The sequence below is a fragment of the Pelophylax lessonae genome (genome assembly GCF_965119305.1).
Source record: "Pelophylax lessonae genome assembly, chromosome: 2".
Taxonomy (NCBI): domain Eukaryota; kingdom Metazoa; phylum Chordata; class Amphibia; order Anura; family Ranidae; genus Pelophylax; species Pelophylax lessonae.
This window is the reverse complement of record NC_138769.1, coordinates 108805844-108824796: the sequence shown is the minus strand read 5'-3', so window position 1 is coordinate 108824796 and position 18953 is coordinate 108805844. Positions and strand designations below refer to the sequence as shown.

The 18953-nt window shown below is 46.1% G+C and overlaps 1 protein-coding gene across 1 annotated transcript in view; it reads left to right on the top strand.

Annotated features, from left to right (window-relative positions):
* Positions 1-2942: 2942 nt before the first annotated feature.
* Positions 2943-18953, top strand: part of TOMM70 (translocase of outer mitochondrial membrane 70) — a 57261-nt gene continuing 41250 nt past the window's right edge. Inside the window, exon 1 of the mRNA XM_082245508.1 lies at positions 2943-3239. Coding sequence (XP_082101634.1) covers positions 3006-3239 — 234 coding nt within the window. The 5' untranslated portion in view covers positions 2943-3005. The remainder of the gene's footprint in view (positions 3240-18953) is intronic.

The window sequence follows — 18953 nt, the reverse complement described above, 5'->3', positions numbered from 1 at the left end:
TGAAGTCAGAGAGATCCAATTCTTCTAATGCCACAGCGCATAAGGCACTTTGTAGTGCTGCACCTGCCACAAGTGGTGTCCCGAGGAGTCAGTAGTCATTGAGTCTGCCCCCAGAGTGTGCAAAGGACTTTTCTTCCATACAAATCCTGTACGGTTTAGCAGAGGGTCTGATATCTAGTTAAATTAAGCAAGGCCAAGTTAGAATTGTCCTCTTTTGTGCATAGTTCAAGTTGGAGTATCCCACTAATCCCTTTTCCTATCCAAGTTCAACCAATAAATACAAAAACAAATCTCCTGGACTGATTATTAGATAACAAGTGGATGAGTGTGCATCTGACAGTGTAAAAATACTCAATCATCTGGCTGCAGGATAATCAGAGGGAGACCCAGAGATCTTCATACTCAGCAGTTCCTACGGGGGCAGTGCTACATGGGTAACGCATTTAAGCGCACCAAGTGTTTGGGCAGTAATTAATTTAATTGGTCAGAAAAATAATTTATCCAAAAGCTAAATGCACCTAGCATTACGCACATTTACACACGTGTACATGCATGTACATGCGCCGTTTTTGTGTGCCAAAATGCAGCTGCTCCTGGATGCGATGGCAATGGGTTTTTTTTCTGCCACTAGATGTCCCTGCCTCTAAACTCCTCTAAATGTGCATGGACACATAGGCTAACATGCAGGGGCATTTAAAGGCAGAAAAAAAGAAACGCAAGACGCCCCCAGGAGCAACGTTAAAAATGTCTAATATACGGGGCGTGGCTGAGATGTGAACGGAGAGAGACAAGCAGACTGAGAGCTCCGTGTTGATCCAACAATTTACTCCCGTTAGCAGGCACACTTCGCTGAGACATCCGTTCACTCCCTCTTACCTCCTGTATCCTTCGGTGACCGCAATCATGTCTGCAAGAGGCTGGGGCAGGCCGCTCCGGGACCTGAAACCTCAGCGGTCCGGGAAGGCGCAGGTCAGGCGCTCACCCGGGGCCATCTTGGCTTCCGCACATGCTGCACAACAAGGTCAGAAGACAGAGCAGAGGCTGTCAGCATCCCCCACTGTGATGGCTTCTTCCCCTCCACCAGTGGAGGAGTTTGGCCCCCCATCCCAGGCAGAATTGGACCCTGATGCCATCACCAGGCCGATCCTGGCAGCGATAGAGGGGTGCAAGACCTCCCTGATGATTTTCATAGATCACCTGGCATCTGAATGCACACTGATCCGCCATGATCTTGACAAAATCAGGGGCAGGCTTACAGAGCCTGAAGACCGCATTGGCACAGTGGAGGATCAGCAGGGATCTCCTACATCTCAAATCGCTGAGCTGCAATCCCTGGTGAGTTCTTTAACCCATAAAGTAGATGATGCAGAGAATAGGCAGTGCCGCAACAATATTCGCGTGATGGGCCTACCCGATGGGGTGGAGGGCTCCCGCCCGAAAGTATTTGCAGCGGGCCTCTTTAAAACACTGCCTAATCTCCAGGATTTGCCACCCATTTATGTTGTGAAAAGGGCACATAGAATACCAACTGGCAAACGTCCATCCGGAGCACCACCGAGGACCACCGTGTTCGCCTGTTAAACTATCTGATCCTTGCAGAGGCCTGAAAGCATCCTGAATTGCCTTACGAAAACGCCAGAGTGATGCTATTTCCAGATTTTTCTACGGAGGTACAGAAATGTCGCCGCTCCTTTAATGAAGTCAGGCGCCGACTTTGTGAGAAAAACATCGAATACATCATTCTTTACCCCAGTCTGTTGAAAGTTCCACATCACGGCACTATCAGGTTCTTCGATACACCTATGGAAGCCAACGACTGGATTGACAGCATATGAGCCACTAACTGATATATATATATATATATATATATATATATATATATATTTATGTAGGGGGACTAATTATTTAATTAACATTAGTGGGGGTCGAACGCATGTGTACTATCTATCACTGCTTATTAAACAGGCACCAGGGATTTTCTCGTACTCCAATCTCGCTTTGTCTCACGAGATTACAGGCGCCCATTCACTTGTACACAGATCTTGGCCGTTCTCCGAGGAAACACTTCTCCTCTGCTCACCCTGTAAGAAATGAAGTTCACCGCTTCATAAACAGGGTGCCAGAGGTGAGAATTTTCCTCGGAGAACTGCCGAGAAGTGAACGGTGAAAAAAATTCACAGTTTCATAAACATACACCTTTGTGTGCCATTGAGAAGGTGACTAGTTTTACCTGATTGAGTTTACAGGTTATTTTTAGGAGGGGGTGATGCTTTTTCCAACTCTGTTTGTTTATTTTTTCTGACATGTCGGTGTTATGCGCCGGTTCACACTGCAGCGACGCTACTTCGCACCACGACCTGGCGCGCCGCTACCTCGGAGCGGCCGCCACGGACTTCATAACATTGAAGTCTATGGCGGTCGCCTCCGGTTAGCCCCAAAGAAGCTCCGGACCCTTTTTCTAGGTCGGAGCGACTTGTGTCGCTCCTATTAGAACGGGTCCGCAGCTTCCCTATGGGAAGCGACCTGCAGCGACCTGTGAGGCGACCAGGTTGCCTCACAGGTCGCCCTAGTGTGAACCGGCACTTAATCTTTTAGTAAATACAGCTGGGTAAAACAAAAACGGTGTCTGTCTTCATTTCAGGCAAGCAACAAACTGTGATTATTTTGGAAGGGGGATGATTCTTTTCTATACCCAATGTATATCTATGTGTAATTTGCATGACGTTTAAATGATTTAGTCCTTTGCTTCACATTGTACTCTGGGCTGATCATATATAACGCTGAAGTAAACTACAAACAGTGAGCGCTCCGGGTTCACACACCGCTCTGCAGTAGGGCTGAGGCAGTGAGGCAATTTGGGCAGCAGGGGGCGATCGCTCCTCACAGTGACCTTTCCAGGGAAGTGCGCCCCTCCCACCTGCCGGCTCCCAGGTCTCCCTGCGTTTCCGGCGCCCCGCCCCCCTCGTCTCTCCCCGTGTGTCCGCAGCCGCAGGGACGGATTCATCATGGCCGCCTCCAAGCCTGTGGAGCCGCAAGGAGGGCCCGGGATCCCACACTGGAAATTGGCCCTTGCTGTGGGGGCCCCACTGCTGCTGGGAGCCGGGGCGGTGTATCTATGGAGCCGGCACAGGTCCAGCAAGAAGGACAACCAGAGGAGGACACCGGAGGGGAGGGCCAGCCCGGTACCCAGCGGGGGAGGGGGCACCGCCAAACCAGAGGACAATCCTCCGCCGGAGATGGTGAGAGCCCGGAGAGGGGGAGGGGAGCTGAGGGAAAGTGAAAGTAAAGGCTGAGCCCTGTACATAGGATGACCCTGACTGCATGGAGTCTGCTGTGTCCTATGACTGCATGGAGTCTGCTGTGTCCTATGACTGCATGGAGTCTGCTGTGTCCTATGACTGCATGGAGTCTGTACACTGACGTGTCCTCCTATGACTGCATGGAGTCTGTACACTGTGTGTCCTATGACTGCATGGAGTCTGTACACTGACATGTGTCGTCCTATGACTGCATGGAGTCTGTACACTGACATGTGTCGTCCTATGACTGCATGGAGTCTGTACACTGACATGTGTCGTCCTATGACTGCATGGAGTCTGTACACTGTGTGTCCTCCTATGACTGCATGGAGTCTGTACACTGTGTGTCCTCCTATGACTGCATGGAGTCTGTACACTGTGTGTCCTCCTATGACTGCATGGAGTCTGTACACTGTGTGTCCTCCTATGACTGCATGGAGTCTGTACACTGACATGTGTCGTCCTATGACTGCATGGAGTCTGTGGCTGCAGTGGGGGAGTACTGATCACAGCTGGCTGTGGGGGGTTGGGTGTCCCCAGTGAATACTGGACATCTCTGTATATGAAGTGTGTATAGACAGTATTTTCTACCTCTACATGTAAATATTGGTCTTTAGATTTGGATGGAGGGGGGGAGGGATGAGAACCTTGGGCAGGTTGTTTTTGCTGTCGGTGTTCCTGTAGATTCAATCTCTGTCTGTCCTGTCCCCCGCTCGCTCTCTCTCTGTCCGTCCTGCCCCCCCGCTCGCTCGCTCTCTGTCCGTCCTGCCCCCCGCTCGCTCTCTCTCTGTCCGTCCTGCCCCCCGCTCGCTCTCTCTCTGTCCGTCCTGCCCCCCGCTCGCTCTCTCTCTCTGTCCTGTCCCCCGCTCGCTCTCTCTCTGTCCGTCCTGCCCCCCGCTCGCTCTCTCTCTGTCCGTCCTGCCCCCCGCTCGCTCTCTCTCTGTCCGTCCTGCCCCCCGCTCGCTCTCTCTCTGTCCGTCCTGCCCCCCGCTCGCTCTCTCTCTGTCCGTCCTGCCCCCCGCTCGCTCTCTCTCTGTCGGTCCTGCCCCCCGCTCGCTCTCTGTCGGTCTGTCCTGCCCCCCGCTCGCTCTCTGTCGGTCTGTCCTGCCCCCCGCTCGCTCTCTGTCGGTCTGTCCTGCCCCCCGCTCGCTCTCTGTCGGTCTGTCCTGCCCCCCGCTCGCTCTCTGTCGGTCTGTCCTGCCCCCCGCTCACTCTCTCTGTCTGTCCTGTCCTCACAAAGAGTGAAAGCAAAAGAAAATTACGAACTTTTGGATTGTCACCAGAACAGGAAAACAGGAGATCTTCCAATGGGGACAGTACTGCTGATTAGCCAGGGACTCCTCTCACTTCCTGTTTGGCTTTGAGACAGGAAGTGAAGGGAAATCTCCCCAATGGGAGGTCCCTCCCCTGCCAAGCTGTATAGATGTATACTTTATACAGCACCTTCAGCCAAAGGTGATCTATTTGGGTGAATGGGACTTTGCTGCAACCGCGTCCACGGCATGTGGGTGCAGCGCAGTGATTTGGGCTTTAAGGTCCCAGTCACATAAGGAACTGAATGTAAATGGCACCGGAACTCTGTGCAGTTCACACGCAGTTTAAGCCCTATTCATTTTAATTGGGCTGAAATCACACCGCATCAAAAGTAGTGCATGCACTTCTTTTTGAAACGCACGGCAACCACATTGCATGGTAGTTTTATACCATACAACCCGGTACATGCAAATGCACTGCAGTGATCAGAGCACACTGGTCGGTGTGGTTCTGGTAGGACATTTGACACCCTCCCAGAACTGGACCACCACGCTGTAGCCAAGTGGTAAAGCATTAAACCATTTTTATTTTATTTATTTCAGGTACTTGTATAGCGCTGTCAATTTACGCATCCCTTTACATTCACATCAGTCCCTGCCCTCAGGGAGCTTACAATCTAATGTGTTTAACATACACATAGTAGGGCCGATTTATACCAGATCTAATTAACCTACCAGCATGTGTTTGGAGTGTACCCAGAGGAAACCCACGCAGGCACATGCATACTCCAGGCAGGTGGGATTCGAACCTACGACCCTTTTGCTAGTCGAAGTGCTGCCCATACTTAGTTTCTTGACCACCCCATACAGAGAGCTGTGCACAGACAGTTCATTCTACGTGTTCAGCAACTGAAGTGCCGTCCTCTCAGCCTGGCCAATGAAAGCAACCAACGATTGGGATACCTGGATGTCAGTGACCAGCAGGGAGCTCCAGGACGCCATATTGCTGGGCTGAAGATGAGAATAGTTCCACTTTAATAAATGTTTTTAGATAAGTAAACTCACCAGTAGGGACATTCATCCTCTTTCCTTCGATTTCCCACCGGTCCTTTCTACCTGGGCTCTGCATTACATGGCGCAATTTTTAAAGATAACCTCATTGGTGCTCGGCTTCTTCATTCTTCGCTGGCCCACCAATGACATAACACATGCGCTGTATGGGATTTAGGCATTTGGTTTTGGTATTAGACTAAGCCAGAGATTTCCCTAAGGCACTGGTGACGTAGCCTTCCCAGGGGGAACCTGTGAGGCCGGGCTTCATCACCAAGGCAACCAGCAAATAGGAAGGAATAGTTTCTCAAAATATTTAATTTTATGATGAGGGCTGTATGAACTGTATCTTTTTGGGTTTGGGGTTAAAGTTCTGCATTCATACATTTTTCCAAAAGCTGGACTGTGCCTTTAAAGAACTACAGTACCCAGTTGTTTGCATTGCAGCTGCATCATGAATACGGCTGCTGCCACCCCCAGAAAGAAGTAGATTTTCATATATATACAGTATGTGTGTGGTTGTGTATATTTTTTTTAATAGCCATTTTGCAGTTTAATTTTAAATCAGTAATAAACTATGCAAAACATAAATAACATTTAAAATGCCCCCCCCCCCCTTCCTGCAGGTTTATGCCACAATGTGCTAGCGTGCACCTTAGACTAGCGCATTCTGACAGTTATACCTTTCAGACAGAGCCCTTCAGCTGTCACAGCTCCTGGTCTTCCTTCCAGTTTCACGCTCTCCGGCCATTTAAATGGCCACAATGATGTCACCATCACCGCATGGCACACTCAGTGTTGGTGAATGCAGAGAGTACTGCACATGCCCCATTGATTTCGTCAGCTGGTGCCAATGTTAATATCTACTAAATGGTGTAAGTTCATGGCGTTTCTAAGGCATCTACAGGTTTTTTTTTTTTTCTTTTTTGTAAGCTTACCACTTTTTGATTAGTAAATGAGATTAGCTAGATATCAATTTTATATATATATATATCAGCTGCGGGTGTTACACTTCTGGCTGTGTTGAATATCTTCTCCCTCCATTGCACGCTATGGTTCCTCCCACCCACAAGGGGCAGCAAAGTGGCTGAACTTGAAAACTGGAGCTTTCTTTCCTGCAACCACGGGTTATAAAAGCCACTAGCGATAATCGCATGTAAAATCTGTCAGGCTGGTTTTACCCATGTTGATCGATCAACTTGGGTACATTCAGCTTGCCCATACATCGTTAGAATCTTGCTGAATCGGCCGAAATTCAGTCTATGGCCGGCTTAAAGGATAAGTCCACACTAGCACTAAAATCCCTGCATCTATAGATCTCCACAATCTAACACTAACCTATCTAGCCCTGTAAAGAAGAAATTAGTATACATTCCCTTTTTTGAAGCCGATACGACCCGATCTCCAGCGGTGGAAGCTCTGTGGAGGACACAGCCGACAGCGGCTGTGAAATGAATGGGAAGTGACATCACCCATAGAGTTACTACGGGGCTTCCATTGTCGACTGTGTCCTGCACCCGCCTTCACAGCGAAGCTGTGGCTGACAGCTCAGCGTGGGATCGGATCAGCTTAAAAAAAGGTATGTATACGGATTTCTTATTTACAAGGCTAGATAGGTTAGTGTTAGATCGTGGAGATTTTAGTGTTAGGATGGACTTATCCTTTAAGGCACATGGAAAACCATTTCTTTCCCAATTCCCATCACGCTGCATAAAAATAGATATGCTGGATGAACACACAGTGCAACTCACTGCACTGCATGATATATAATGCACCACAACACCGCCTGTCCATGTACACCCAACTGCCATCCGATCCGCCAGACAGATGGGGAATGGATCCCCATCCAACTCTTTTTAGCGGACTGGGTAGGAGCGGATGTTGTCAACAGGCAGACTCAGCTCCATAAAGGAGACTAGAGGGTCCGTTTGGGTCTGCCTGAAAAACTGAAAGGGCCCTAAACCTTGTGAAAAATTGTAACAAGGCCTCCGATGCAGTGCTTATCAGGTGGAGAGCGGGACAGGGTTTAAATCTGTGTTTAAGCCAGGAACTGCCCTGCAATGTGCAGGCTCCACAACAAGTTCTATAAAGATGAATGGGAGAGTTCTCTTGGCTCAGACTTGCAGCACCCTGCCAGATAAGATTAGTGTAAATCTAGCCTAAAGGCTCGTACACACTTGACGAAAATCGGACTAAATATCCTCCGATTTTTCTCTCTCATGCTCAGCGGTCATAACCGTTTTTAGTTGACAGTGCATAATGTTCACAATTTCTCATCCGATTTTTTTTTTTTTTTTTTTTTTTTTTTTTTTTTTTTTTTTTGGGACATTTGTTCCTAGAATTCCGGGTCGTCAGCAATTTCAGATCATGCGCGGCCTTTCGTATCCGATTTTTCACGGAGGTACTGCATACACGTTAAACGAAAATGAATTGTCTGGGGGACAGACGATAAAAATTTTGGTGTTTGTCCCTCCGTTTTTTTTCATTGAAAATGTCGGCATCGGCTGCTGAAATTTGTGTACACACTAGCCAAAAATCGTACGATTTTACCTCGAACGGGAATTTTCGGCAGATTTTCTACAAGTGTGTACCCCACTTAAGTCCCCTTTTTCAGGGGCTTTCCGATCCGGTCCTCCTGTCAGTTTTTCAAGCGGACCTGATCAGATGCTCCATGCACCTCTATGGAGCAGTGGATGTCAGTGGTGACATCTAGGCTGACACCCGCTCCGATCCGATCCTGTCCGTGGAATCCAGAAGGAGGGAAACCCTATTTTCCATCCGTCTGGAGGATAGGATTGGATAAGATCGGATGAAAACTGACAGGCGGTCCTTTTTCATCTGATCTCCCATAGAGGAGAGCAGGGATCTGACAACTCCGTCTCTGCAAAGTAAGCGGAGACGGACCTGTCATCCGCCTGCTCAGGGGGAATCAGCGGATTGATCCCCGCTGAGAAAAACTGAGTCCGCCGGGCGGAAAGCCCATGTGAAAGCACCCTCAGTGCTGGTTCACATTAGGTCGCTCCGACTTCGGGGGCGACCTGTGAAGTAGCGTGCAGCGCGACTTGCACGGACTTCATAAAATGAAAGTCAATGCAAGTCACCTCCAGGTCGCCCCCCGAAGTAGTACAGGACCCTTTTTCTAAGTCGGAGCGACTTGTCGCTCCTATTAGAACGGCTCCTGTACTACTCAATGACCACGACGGTGCACGACTTGCCAGGCTGACCAAGTCGCCTGACAAGTCGTATTAGTGTGAACTGGCACTAAAGCTGATCATTATCTCTAAATTTTTACTTCATTCAGCCAGAGTGCTGAACGGAAAATAAACTGTGATTCGTCCATACACAGATCCATCGGGACATTGTATTCTGACAGCAGCAATGATCAGTGGCTGCTGAACACAAACTGTGAAAAGTTGAATTTGGTGCTGCTCACCAACAGTAGAAATACCACAGATAATGTCACAAACACCTTCCCTGCAAACTCACCAAACCATGCATGTGTCTGAGCACACGGAATCTGTGTGTCATGGTGCGCTGTGTTGGAAAATACATATTTTGCAGGCCCATTAAAATGCGCATTGTGGTGTTTGAAGCCCATTCTGTGTGGCAGCAATATATGTTTAGGTACTGGATATTAGCACTCTTTATGATTTGTGTGTAATGGGTGGGCTTTTATTTAGAGAATTTGCTGCGCTCTGTGTATGGTGGAACTATATAGTCACAGATGTGGTCAGCCTTTGTGCTGGGAAATATTGACAGGACTGAGCTGTTATCTGATTTGTCTTTTCACTGCGACCTTCATAGGTCACTTCATCCTGCATAGTGATGATTGTGCCGGTGAACTATGACCTGGAAGATGATGGGGTTGTGAGCAATGTTAGGCAAGCACACCTATTCTGCATGTAAGTTCAGCAACTAATAAAAAAAAAATTCTGTTGATTTCAGTAAACCTAAATGTGGGTGTTGTGGGGTTCAGTACTGCAGTGTGCGGTCAGCCTTATTCTTTACATTGCCTTAATAAATATGCCATAAATTAGTAACTAAATATCAGATGATTGGGGATTCGATTAGAGCAGCCATTTTCAACCAGGGTGCCTTGGGAAAATGCCTAAAAATTGATTATAAGATTGATTATAATATTGTATGCAAGCCAGCAGGTGGATGAAAATCAACGGGTTTTCATTGTGCACCATTACAACTTTCTAGACACTGGCATCCTAACAACCAATGACGTTGTCATTTAATAAGGAGGCTGTTTGTCCTTGTTTGACCCTCCTGTGCTCCTCTCCCTCAGCACTGGGGTGACATTAGCTGACTGATGGAGAGAAATTGAGGCAGGAGAGAAACATTGGAATACTAGTCAGTACCAGTGTGCAAAAATGCATTTGCTTTGGAAGAATAAATCACCTCTAATGTTGGGTGTCCTACATGTGGATGTTGCTGCATTATTGTGTTAAGCTATTAGAATCATTTTTTTACATTTTAGAATGGGGCGCCTTGAGACTGTCCATAATTATAAAGGGTGCCTTGACTAAAAAAAGGTTGAGAATGACTGGATTCGAGGGTACCGAATGGTAAGTTTGGTACCGAAAATACAAGATGCACTTGATGAAAAACCGAAAATGACAGTTTGTAAAAATGATTTATATTTAATTGTATTTTGACTTTTTAATTAATATCATGAACTTAATATAAATTCATTGTCAGTAATTATTCGCACCTTTTAGTGCAAGAAAAGCTCAAGAAAAAGGTATCCCTTAAGTTCTATGTATGTCCTGCTTGCTGCATTTTTGGTCAGTAAAAAAAAAATGCACCAGAAACGCACCTCCACATTGAAAACGTAGAGGACACACCCTTGTTACATTTTTTATGCTGTTTTTGAGTCATATGACCTATGAAGAACGCACCATAAGCGCGGTAAAATCAATGGAAAATAGTGTGCGTTTTCTGCACCATGATCAGAACCTTTTTTCTCTTATCAGCAAAGTGCGGATAGCACCATTTTTGGCCGATATGTTTTAATCAGCTTGAAATTTCGGTGCATCTCTATATTAGATTACATATGGGTGTTACTATTAAACATGCACAGTGAAAACTTCAGTGATTCAGCTGACCAGCATTTCTTTTCTCAGAATGCAGGGTGAGGCCCATGTCACACCAGTCAATCTGTGGCTGGAACACTGATAGAATTTGGGAAATGTTAAAGTTTACTCTGCTTATATTTTGCCTTCCTTGATTCATCCTATCCCCTTTATTAACATGTTAATGAGGTTTTCAAATATAAGGTTTCAGGTTTCATTACATACCTTATTTTATTTAAACCCAGTTATGTTCTAACTTGGTCCCTGTGCTTCTCTATGCATCGCAGGCAAAACATTGGAGGGGCCGGCAGGGTGCTGTTCACATTGCTCACTGAACACTTTAAAGTGGTTGTAAACCCCCCCCCCCCTCCCCCTCTCTCTGTAAGTTGTACCTATAGGTAAGCCTATAATAAGCCTTACCTATAGGTCATGTACATATCTCCTAAACTTGCACCGTTTAGGAGATATTTACTGTATAGTGCACCGATGACGTCATGCGCTCTGAAGCATCGGTCACCCGTGCCGTTTCTTCAGAGCCCTGTGCTGTGACCGGTGGCTCCAGCGCGCATGCGTGGGAGTGATGTCACAGGGTTTCCAGCCAGTAGCATAGCCGGAGTCCGCAGACCAGGAAGTAAGACAACTAAAAATGGATGCGGCCTTCAGCGGGGACGACGAGGGCTTCGTTTGAAGGTGTCACATAATGTGCTAGTATGCGATGCATACTAGCACAGTATCCTTTTACTTTTCAGGGGGGAAAACAAAACACTGGGTTTACTTCCTCTTTAAACCCTACTTCAGAACTCCTCTCAGGATCCCTTAGCTCTGATGCAAGCAGTGGGAGGTCTGTTGGGAGGAATTATGAAATGACTGGGTATTCTTAGGCAGCATGTGCATGCAGACTGCGCTAGGTGATGGCCACATGTCATGCTGAGTCTCTGAAAGAACTGAAATCCAGTCAATGAAAGGTGTTGGCCAGGAATAGTAAAGCTGAGGAGAAAAGAGATAAATGATGCTGGAGAAGCTGCTCCAGCAAGGAAATGACACAGGCTCTACCTGACTGGCTGGAGCTTCTAATGCACACAGTGAGAAGCTCACATTATGCAGTGAAATCCGAGTGAGTCCTTTCAGTACAAGTTCAGCTGTCATTTTCCTATGGATTTGTTACCTCTCTGCCCACATTCATTGTGTTCTTCTCCCTTGCTAGTGATTTATTTTCAGCAGCATTTTGTGCTTTGTGGCAAGAAGTTAATTTAATAAAGTCCCCAATGACTTAATTGGCCATCTGACATGGTCCTAACACCGTACCTGCCAATCGGTGCAGATTCCTGCTGCTCCCTGAGCAAAGCTGAAGGTACAGAGCACATGGTTACTGTCACAGGACAGGAGCTGTCTCTGCCTGAACTCCACCCTGTGACAGAGAGCTTGCTGCTACAGCCGTGTACCTACAGCCCGAGGCAGCAGGGAGCTGTTCTATTACAGTGTGTGTGTTTTTTCCTCTTAGAAGCTTTGGTGGTGGGACCAGATGATGATGATAGAATTTAGGTGTGACATAAAGGAATCGTGTCATAAGAGAAACACAGAGGCTGCCAGTGTTCATCTCTCTTTTAATGCCAGTTACCTGGCTGCCATTCCAGCCCGTTTGCTTCAGTAGTTTGTCATTAACCTGGAAAGAGTGTGATAAGGACTTCTGAGATGTCTGATCATTCTTTTTTTTTTTTTTTTGTTGTTTAGTGACTCAAAGTACTGAAGCCACCACACTTAATGGATAAGTTCACATCCGTAACATACGTACCATGCATGCCAGGGGCACCAATAGCAGCATTAAAAACACTATGTGGCATCAAATATTGGTGCTTGGTTTAAATGCCAAAGCTGTATGCCAATGGTGGCCCCTCCCTGGCTGAATTCTTCCTAGGATCTGAGATGCAGTCCCCCCACACCAGGTTGCTGCACACTGATGAAGTCACCTTAAAAAAACAAAGAAGAAAACTCTACAGTCCATGACTACTTTACATAAGGATAAGTTCACCTTCTGAACAGGTTACATGTTACACCCATATTGTTACAAATGGACCAACCCAATCTCCGATCTGACAGCTTGCGGGAACCCCCCCCCCCCCCTTCCGCTGTCACAATTTTAAAAAGAAAAATGTGGCTGAGCAGGGCTGAAAAACGACAAGGTACATCGGCCTTTACGGCTATCGTCTTGTAGTTTTCATTGAACTACACTGTGAAACACTGTGGTAGTTCATTCTCCTTGTCAGATTGTATCTGCTTGCCTGTCTTGGAAGTTTGAGCACACAGATACATAGGCAGATCTGCAGGGGACCTGCATGATACCAGCAATCTGCTGATCACTGATGCAATGCTTTACAGGCTCCAAAAAAATTCAAATTTTTTTTTTTTTTTTTTTTTTTACCTGCAAAGCCATTTGCATTTATATTTTTATTTTCTAAAAAGTGAACTTCTCCTTTATTTAAAAATACTGTACTACTAGGGGATACTTATCCTAAAGGCCCGTACACACGTACCGATCGTCGGCATACAAACGTCGGTGGACGAAGGATCTGCCGATTGTACGCGTGTTAGTATGGTGCCTCCGACAGATGTCTGCGCACAATCCGCGGACAAAAGTCTTTCTTGCAAACATGAAAATATTTGTATGCCGACACCAGAACGGACGATTGTTCGCCTGTCAGTACACAATTCGGCCGACAGACCGCAGATTTGCAAGACTGGGCATGCTCAGAAAATAGAAAACACAGGGAAAGTTAACCATTACATGACATCACTTCTGCAGTCGGCGGACAAAATTCTTGTGCTGTCCTTGTGCTGTCTTTGCACTTTTCAGCAGACACCGACATCCCAGGGAGAAAAGAGGAACATTTGTAAGCCGACCATCGGTACGTGTGTACGGGGCTTTACAGCTAGTCTGTCTTGGAGAAGAGGATGGGATGAAGCTGTGGAAAATATCAGCAGGCTTTGCTCTGTGCACAAAAAGCCTATGGGTATGAAAGGAGCATAAATAGGCATTCTTAAAGGGCAACTCCACTTACGTGGGGAAGAAAAATGGCAAATTAAGAAAAACAATTTAGCATATACAATTGCAACACAAATCATATTGTAATTGAATGTTATTAAAAATGACCTTTCCTTTTCAATTTGCAGCTGTTGTAATTGTCTGTAAAATGCAATGCAATATGGCTACCTGGAGCTGTTCTGTACACAGAATGTATACTGACCACACCCCAGAAACATAATTCCCTACTTGTGTGATTGGCTCACCAATTTTCCCAGAAGTCTGCACTAAGCTACAAGTCAGATTTCAGGCATCCCCTGCAACAAAAATGTTATTTATGGTGAGATACTCCCAATAGGAACACGTCTAAAGGGATGAAGACCCAGCAGATTTCCTCATTAGTGCTCTGCAGCTGCCACAGCTGGTTGATAATTATGAAACCACTCCCATTAGACCCATACAGGGATATCTTCAGAATAACAAAAGCTAGGAATCTGAAACAAAGTTGGTTATAATCCTTGCAATGTACAGAGATCACCCAGAGGGGAACTTTTTTTTTTCCCCAACAAAAGTGGAGTTAGGGCTCTTTCACACGGGCGGTCCGATCAGGTCCGCCTGTCAGTTTTTTAGGCGGATCTGATCGGATCCTCCATGCAGCTCTATGGGGCAGCGGGTGTCAGCGGAGGTCACCTCCGCTGACACCCGCTGCCATCCGCATCCGATCCTGTGCGTGAAATCTGGACGGATGGAAACCCTATTTTTCCATCCGTTCAGTAATCGGAGTGGAGCGGATCTGATGAGAGCGGACAAGCGGTCCGCTCTCCTCCGATCCCCCACAGAGGGCAGCGGGTGCTGAGACACCTCCGTCTCCGCTCTGCAAGCGGAGACGGAGCTGTCATCCGCCCTGCTCAGCGGGGATCGCGGATCGATCCCCGCTGAGCAACACGGATCCACCTTCGGAGGCGGACCGTGTGAAAGAAGCCTTACTCAGATTAGTTTAAAATTATGGAATAATGTTCTTAGACTGCATAGAGTATTTTCTCAAAGGGGAACTGACCCTTTAAGCAATCTTTAGGCCTAAAATGTGCTTTTTAACTTGTGCAAAAAAAAGTGGCGGTGAAAGGGTTAAAGGCTTGTTTTGCTCTTGGGGGGGGGGGGGGGGGATATATTGTATAGTGCAGGGGTCTTTAAACTATGGCCCTCCAGTTCAGGAACTACAATTCCCATCATACCTAGTCATGTCTGTGAATCTGTTTTACAATGCCTCATGGAAAGTGTAGTTCTGCAACAGCTGGAGGGCCGTAGTTTGAGGATTCCTGGTATAGTACATGGGGAAAAAAAGGTTATATTAGAGATGCACCGAAATTTGGGCAGCTGAAACATAGATGAAAATTGTGTTTTCTGCATTTTGCTGATAGAGAAAAAGGTGCTGAAACCGCACTCCATTCTACCATGATTTTACTTTGCTTATGGTGTGTTTTTCATAGGTCATGTGACTCAAAAATGTAACAGGTGTGCGTTATTAATATGATCTTTCAATGCATTTCAACGGGGAGGTGGGTTTTTGGTGCAGTCTTTTCACCTGACCAAAAATGCATCAAGCAAGATTTTTAAAGAGGAAGTAAACCCTCCTCGGACACTTTTACCTATAGGTAAGCCTATGATAAGGCTTACCTATAGGTGCTATAAATATCTCCTAAACATGTACCGTTTAGGAGATATTTACCTTACATGCATCCAGTGACGTCACTGGCGCATGCGCTCTGAAGGAAGGCCGCTGGTGCAGTTTCTTCAGAGTCCCGTGCCGTGACTGTCGGCTCTCGCGCGGGAGTGACGTCACCGCGGCTCCGGCCAATCAGATGGCCGGATGCCGCGAACCCGGAAGACGGGCGACTGGACATGTCACCCGTCATACAGATAAGCGGACGGCACGGCGGGGCCTCGTTCTAAGGTAAGTTTTGCATAATGAGCTAGTATGCGATGCATACTAGCTCATTATGTGTTTCTCTTACAGGTTAGCAAAAAAAAAAACTTTGTACGGGTTTACAACCTTTTTAACACAACTGAAGCGCAGCAGACCGGTGTGAAGACATACATATTTAAAGGGTTTATATGAATTTAAAGGGAAGCATCTTTTTTGAGCTTTTCTTGCGCTAAAGGTGCTGATAATTCATATTCATTTTACATTGATGATATAAGAAAGACAAATATAATAAAATATATATTTTTAAAAACCTGTCATTTTTGGTTTCGGCCAAGTGCATCCTGAATTTTCAGTTTCAGCGCCAAATTTTCTTTTCAGGGCACCTCTAATATTTCTATACAGAACATGTCCACCTTGCCTCTGTACATTGATATAAATAATTGTTTAGGCTAGAGGATTCCCGTTTTTAAAATGGTTTTGGACTTTCCTCTAAAGCTTTTTTACTTACTGGGATATTGGCATTAACTCACCAGAAGCATCCTTTGGGTTTTCTTGTATTGATTTAAAAATCCATTAACTGATCAAACGTAAACATACTCATTAAAAGTCAGTGTGGTTAATGGATATTGTCTAATATATCAGTAGCAGCAGCACATGGTACATTTCTGCAGATTCATTCATTTGTTGAGCAGGCATTGCAGGATGAAGGATTTCTGTCTGTGTGTTATTTTCTGGAGCTAGAACGTGGTGGCATTCAGAAACACTGAAATCTGATTGGTAATGGAAAGATTCTATGTTTTGGGGGTTTTTTTGCTATATTTTATAGGTCAAGCAATGTCTAAGTCCACCTTTTGCAGCAACAAAAATGAATGCATGTATTTTCTGAAAAAAAGCATTTACTGTATTATTGCAACTACAAACGGTGAATAAAGGGTGCAATGCAGAGGTTGCTGCAAACTCCTCCTCCAGATTCATGTCCATGATCACTGCCCTTTTGTTCCAATAATAACTAAAGGTCCCTATATCAAGGTTGCAGACAGGACTTGTACTTTGCTCATTCACAGATCCGATATGAATGAATGATGTGGCTGTGGGGGCGGAGCTACCCATAGCCCTGCAAAATTGAATACTTTGTTTATTTCCAAACCTTGCTTGTATCTGAGCACACCCAATCATATGCTGTAGAAGACATTCTTTTATATAGCGGGTTATCTTCAGGCCAGTGTGTACAGTGAAAACCATTAAAGCTGAATTCCAGGATAAGAAACATTGTCTAACAATAGACAGTTCAGATTGGCTAATCATCCTCTTCAGCAGAGATCAGATAATCAGTATGAAGCTGAAGGGAGCGTCAGGCAGCATTTTCTCCAGCAGGGGTAATAGTTACTGTAGGTTTACTAGATCCTAATGAACTGACAGGCTCCATACACTGAAGTATTGATTAGCCCACAAAATGGTTTACTTTACTGTATATGGGTGAAAGGTACATATGAAATGTCACCTGAGGACGACGACAATGTGATGAAAAATGGAAGTGCACAGAATCTGCTTACAGGTGGAAGCTGCCTGAGCAGAGGTCAGGGAGCACAAAATAAATGAGGCTCTGCTATTGATTCAGGAGATATAAACACTTTTTTTCATTGTCTCGGATGTCATTCTGTAGACTGATGTCTGCGGTTTAATCTTTGCTTCAGGGATGCTGCAGAAAGTTCTGTATTAGGCCGCTTTAATTCACCGCAGCCTTCTCCATCCCGAAGTCCTCAGCTTACTTCAGTGGCTGGCTTCAGCACTGAAGGAGAATTTTTCTTAAAGCGGAGTTCCACCCTCAAAATCAACTTTTCCCCATTCGCTTGCTCTAAATTGCCTGAATAAGAATTGGATAATTACATTTTTTTTTTTTTTTGATTCACTTACCTTGTTTTTAAAGAAAATATACTTACCTTCCTCCCTCTGCAGCCTGCGCCATCACTTCCTCCTTGCATTGACCCCTGGGAGATGAACGTAATCAATCCCAAGAGTCAATGCGCCTGCACCGGCCCGCTCGTCACTTCCGGTGCAGGCGCGTCATTCCCTGCTGAACAGCTTCTGAGCATCCCCAGAAGCTGTGCAGGGATGATGTGCCTGCACCGAAAGTGACGAGCAGGGCATTCTGGGACTCCGGCTTCAGCTGCCCATACCTGAGATGGCAGCGCTGGACAAGACGTTTTCAAGGTTAGTATTTCTTCTAAAAGTTAAGTAAAACAGGGGACAGTTCAGAGGCTATCGTTGCTTAAATACACTAGCCCTGACTACCCGGGGGGTATTTTTAGCTAAAAAAAAAATTTTCAGGGTGGAACTCCGCTTTAAGTTTGGGCACAAATAAAGAGGAGGTTCACTGGAAAAAAAAATTGTCAGTAGCTACAAATCCTGTAGCTGCTAATTTTTAATAAAAGGACACTTGTCCAGGAATCCAATGCCATCTTCACCCAGGCCGGTTCTTCACTAGTCTTCATGTTCCCGATGTCGGCATCCTAACGGCGGGCAGCTGGCTATGTGGCTTTCCGCTTCACAGCCAGCTGTGCGAGCCGCTCTTTGCTTTGTGAATGGCCCTGCAGTTTTCTGGGACCTTTTTAATATGTCCCAGAAAAATGCCAAATGTGGAAGGGGAGGAGAACTTAAAGCAGAACTTCCCCTTTTGGGCAGTGTCTCTTGTGCCGGTGGCTGCTTTCTGTTTGAAACTTCAGTCCTCTGCCCCAGCTTCTATAATGGAGCAGGGGGAAGAAAGGGTGGGCATAGTGGGCAGTTTCACTGAGTGCCCCTGACTGATCCAGCAGCTTATAGTAACCCCTGTGGCACTTGAAGATTGCTGCTGCATGGGTTACTACAGGTCTAGAACTGTCATAGGAACTCATTCAGAATGCGGACTATGCCTACCATTTCCTCTACTCCAATCCATTTATAGAAGCTGTGCTATAGTTTTCTGCAATGCAAAGGAGGTGGACCTTTCATTGACCACTTTGCGCCCGCTCTATAGCCGAAAGACTGCTACAGCATTGGCTTAAAATGCTGGGAGGGCGTACATAGATTTCGTCCAGTTCTCGCGCCATGCTCTTTGATCACCAAGTCCTTGGGACACAGCTGATCACAGAGCAGGGAAAAGGTCCAATCTCAGTGGGCCCTTTTGCCACGTGATTAGCTGTCAGCCAATGACTGCTGAACACGGAAGTAAACAAGCGGGTTTCTGACTTTTTTTTTTTTTTTTCACGCTGTCAGTATTAAGAAAAGAAGCAAGCCGTTAACCAGCTTCTGTTAGAGGGAATTCGGTCCCCTTAGGGATCACCAGTGTGC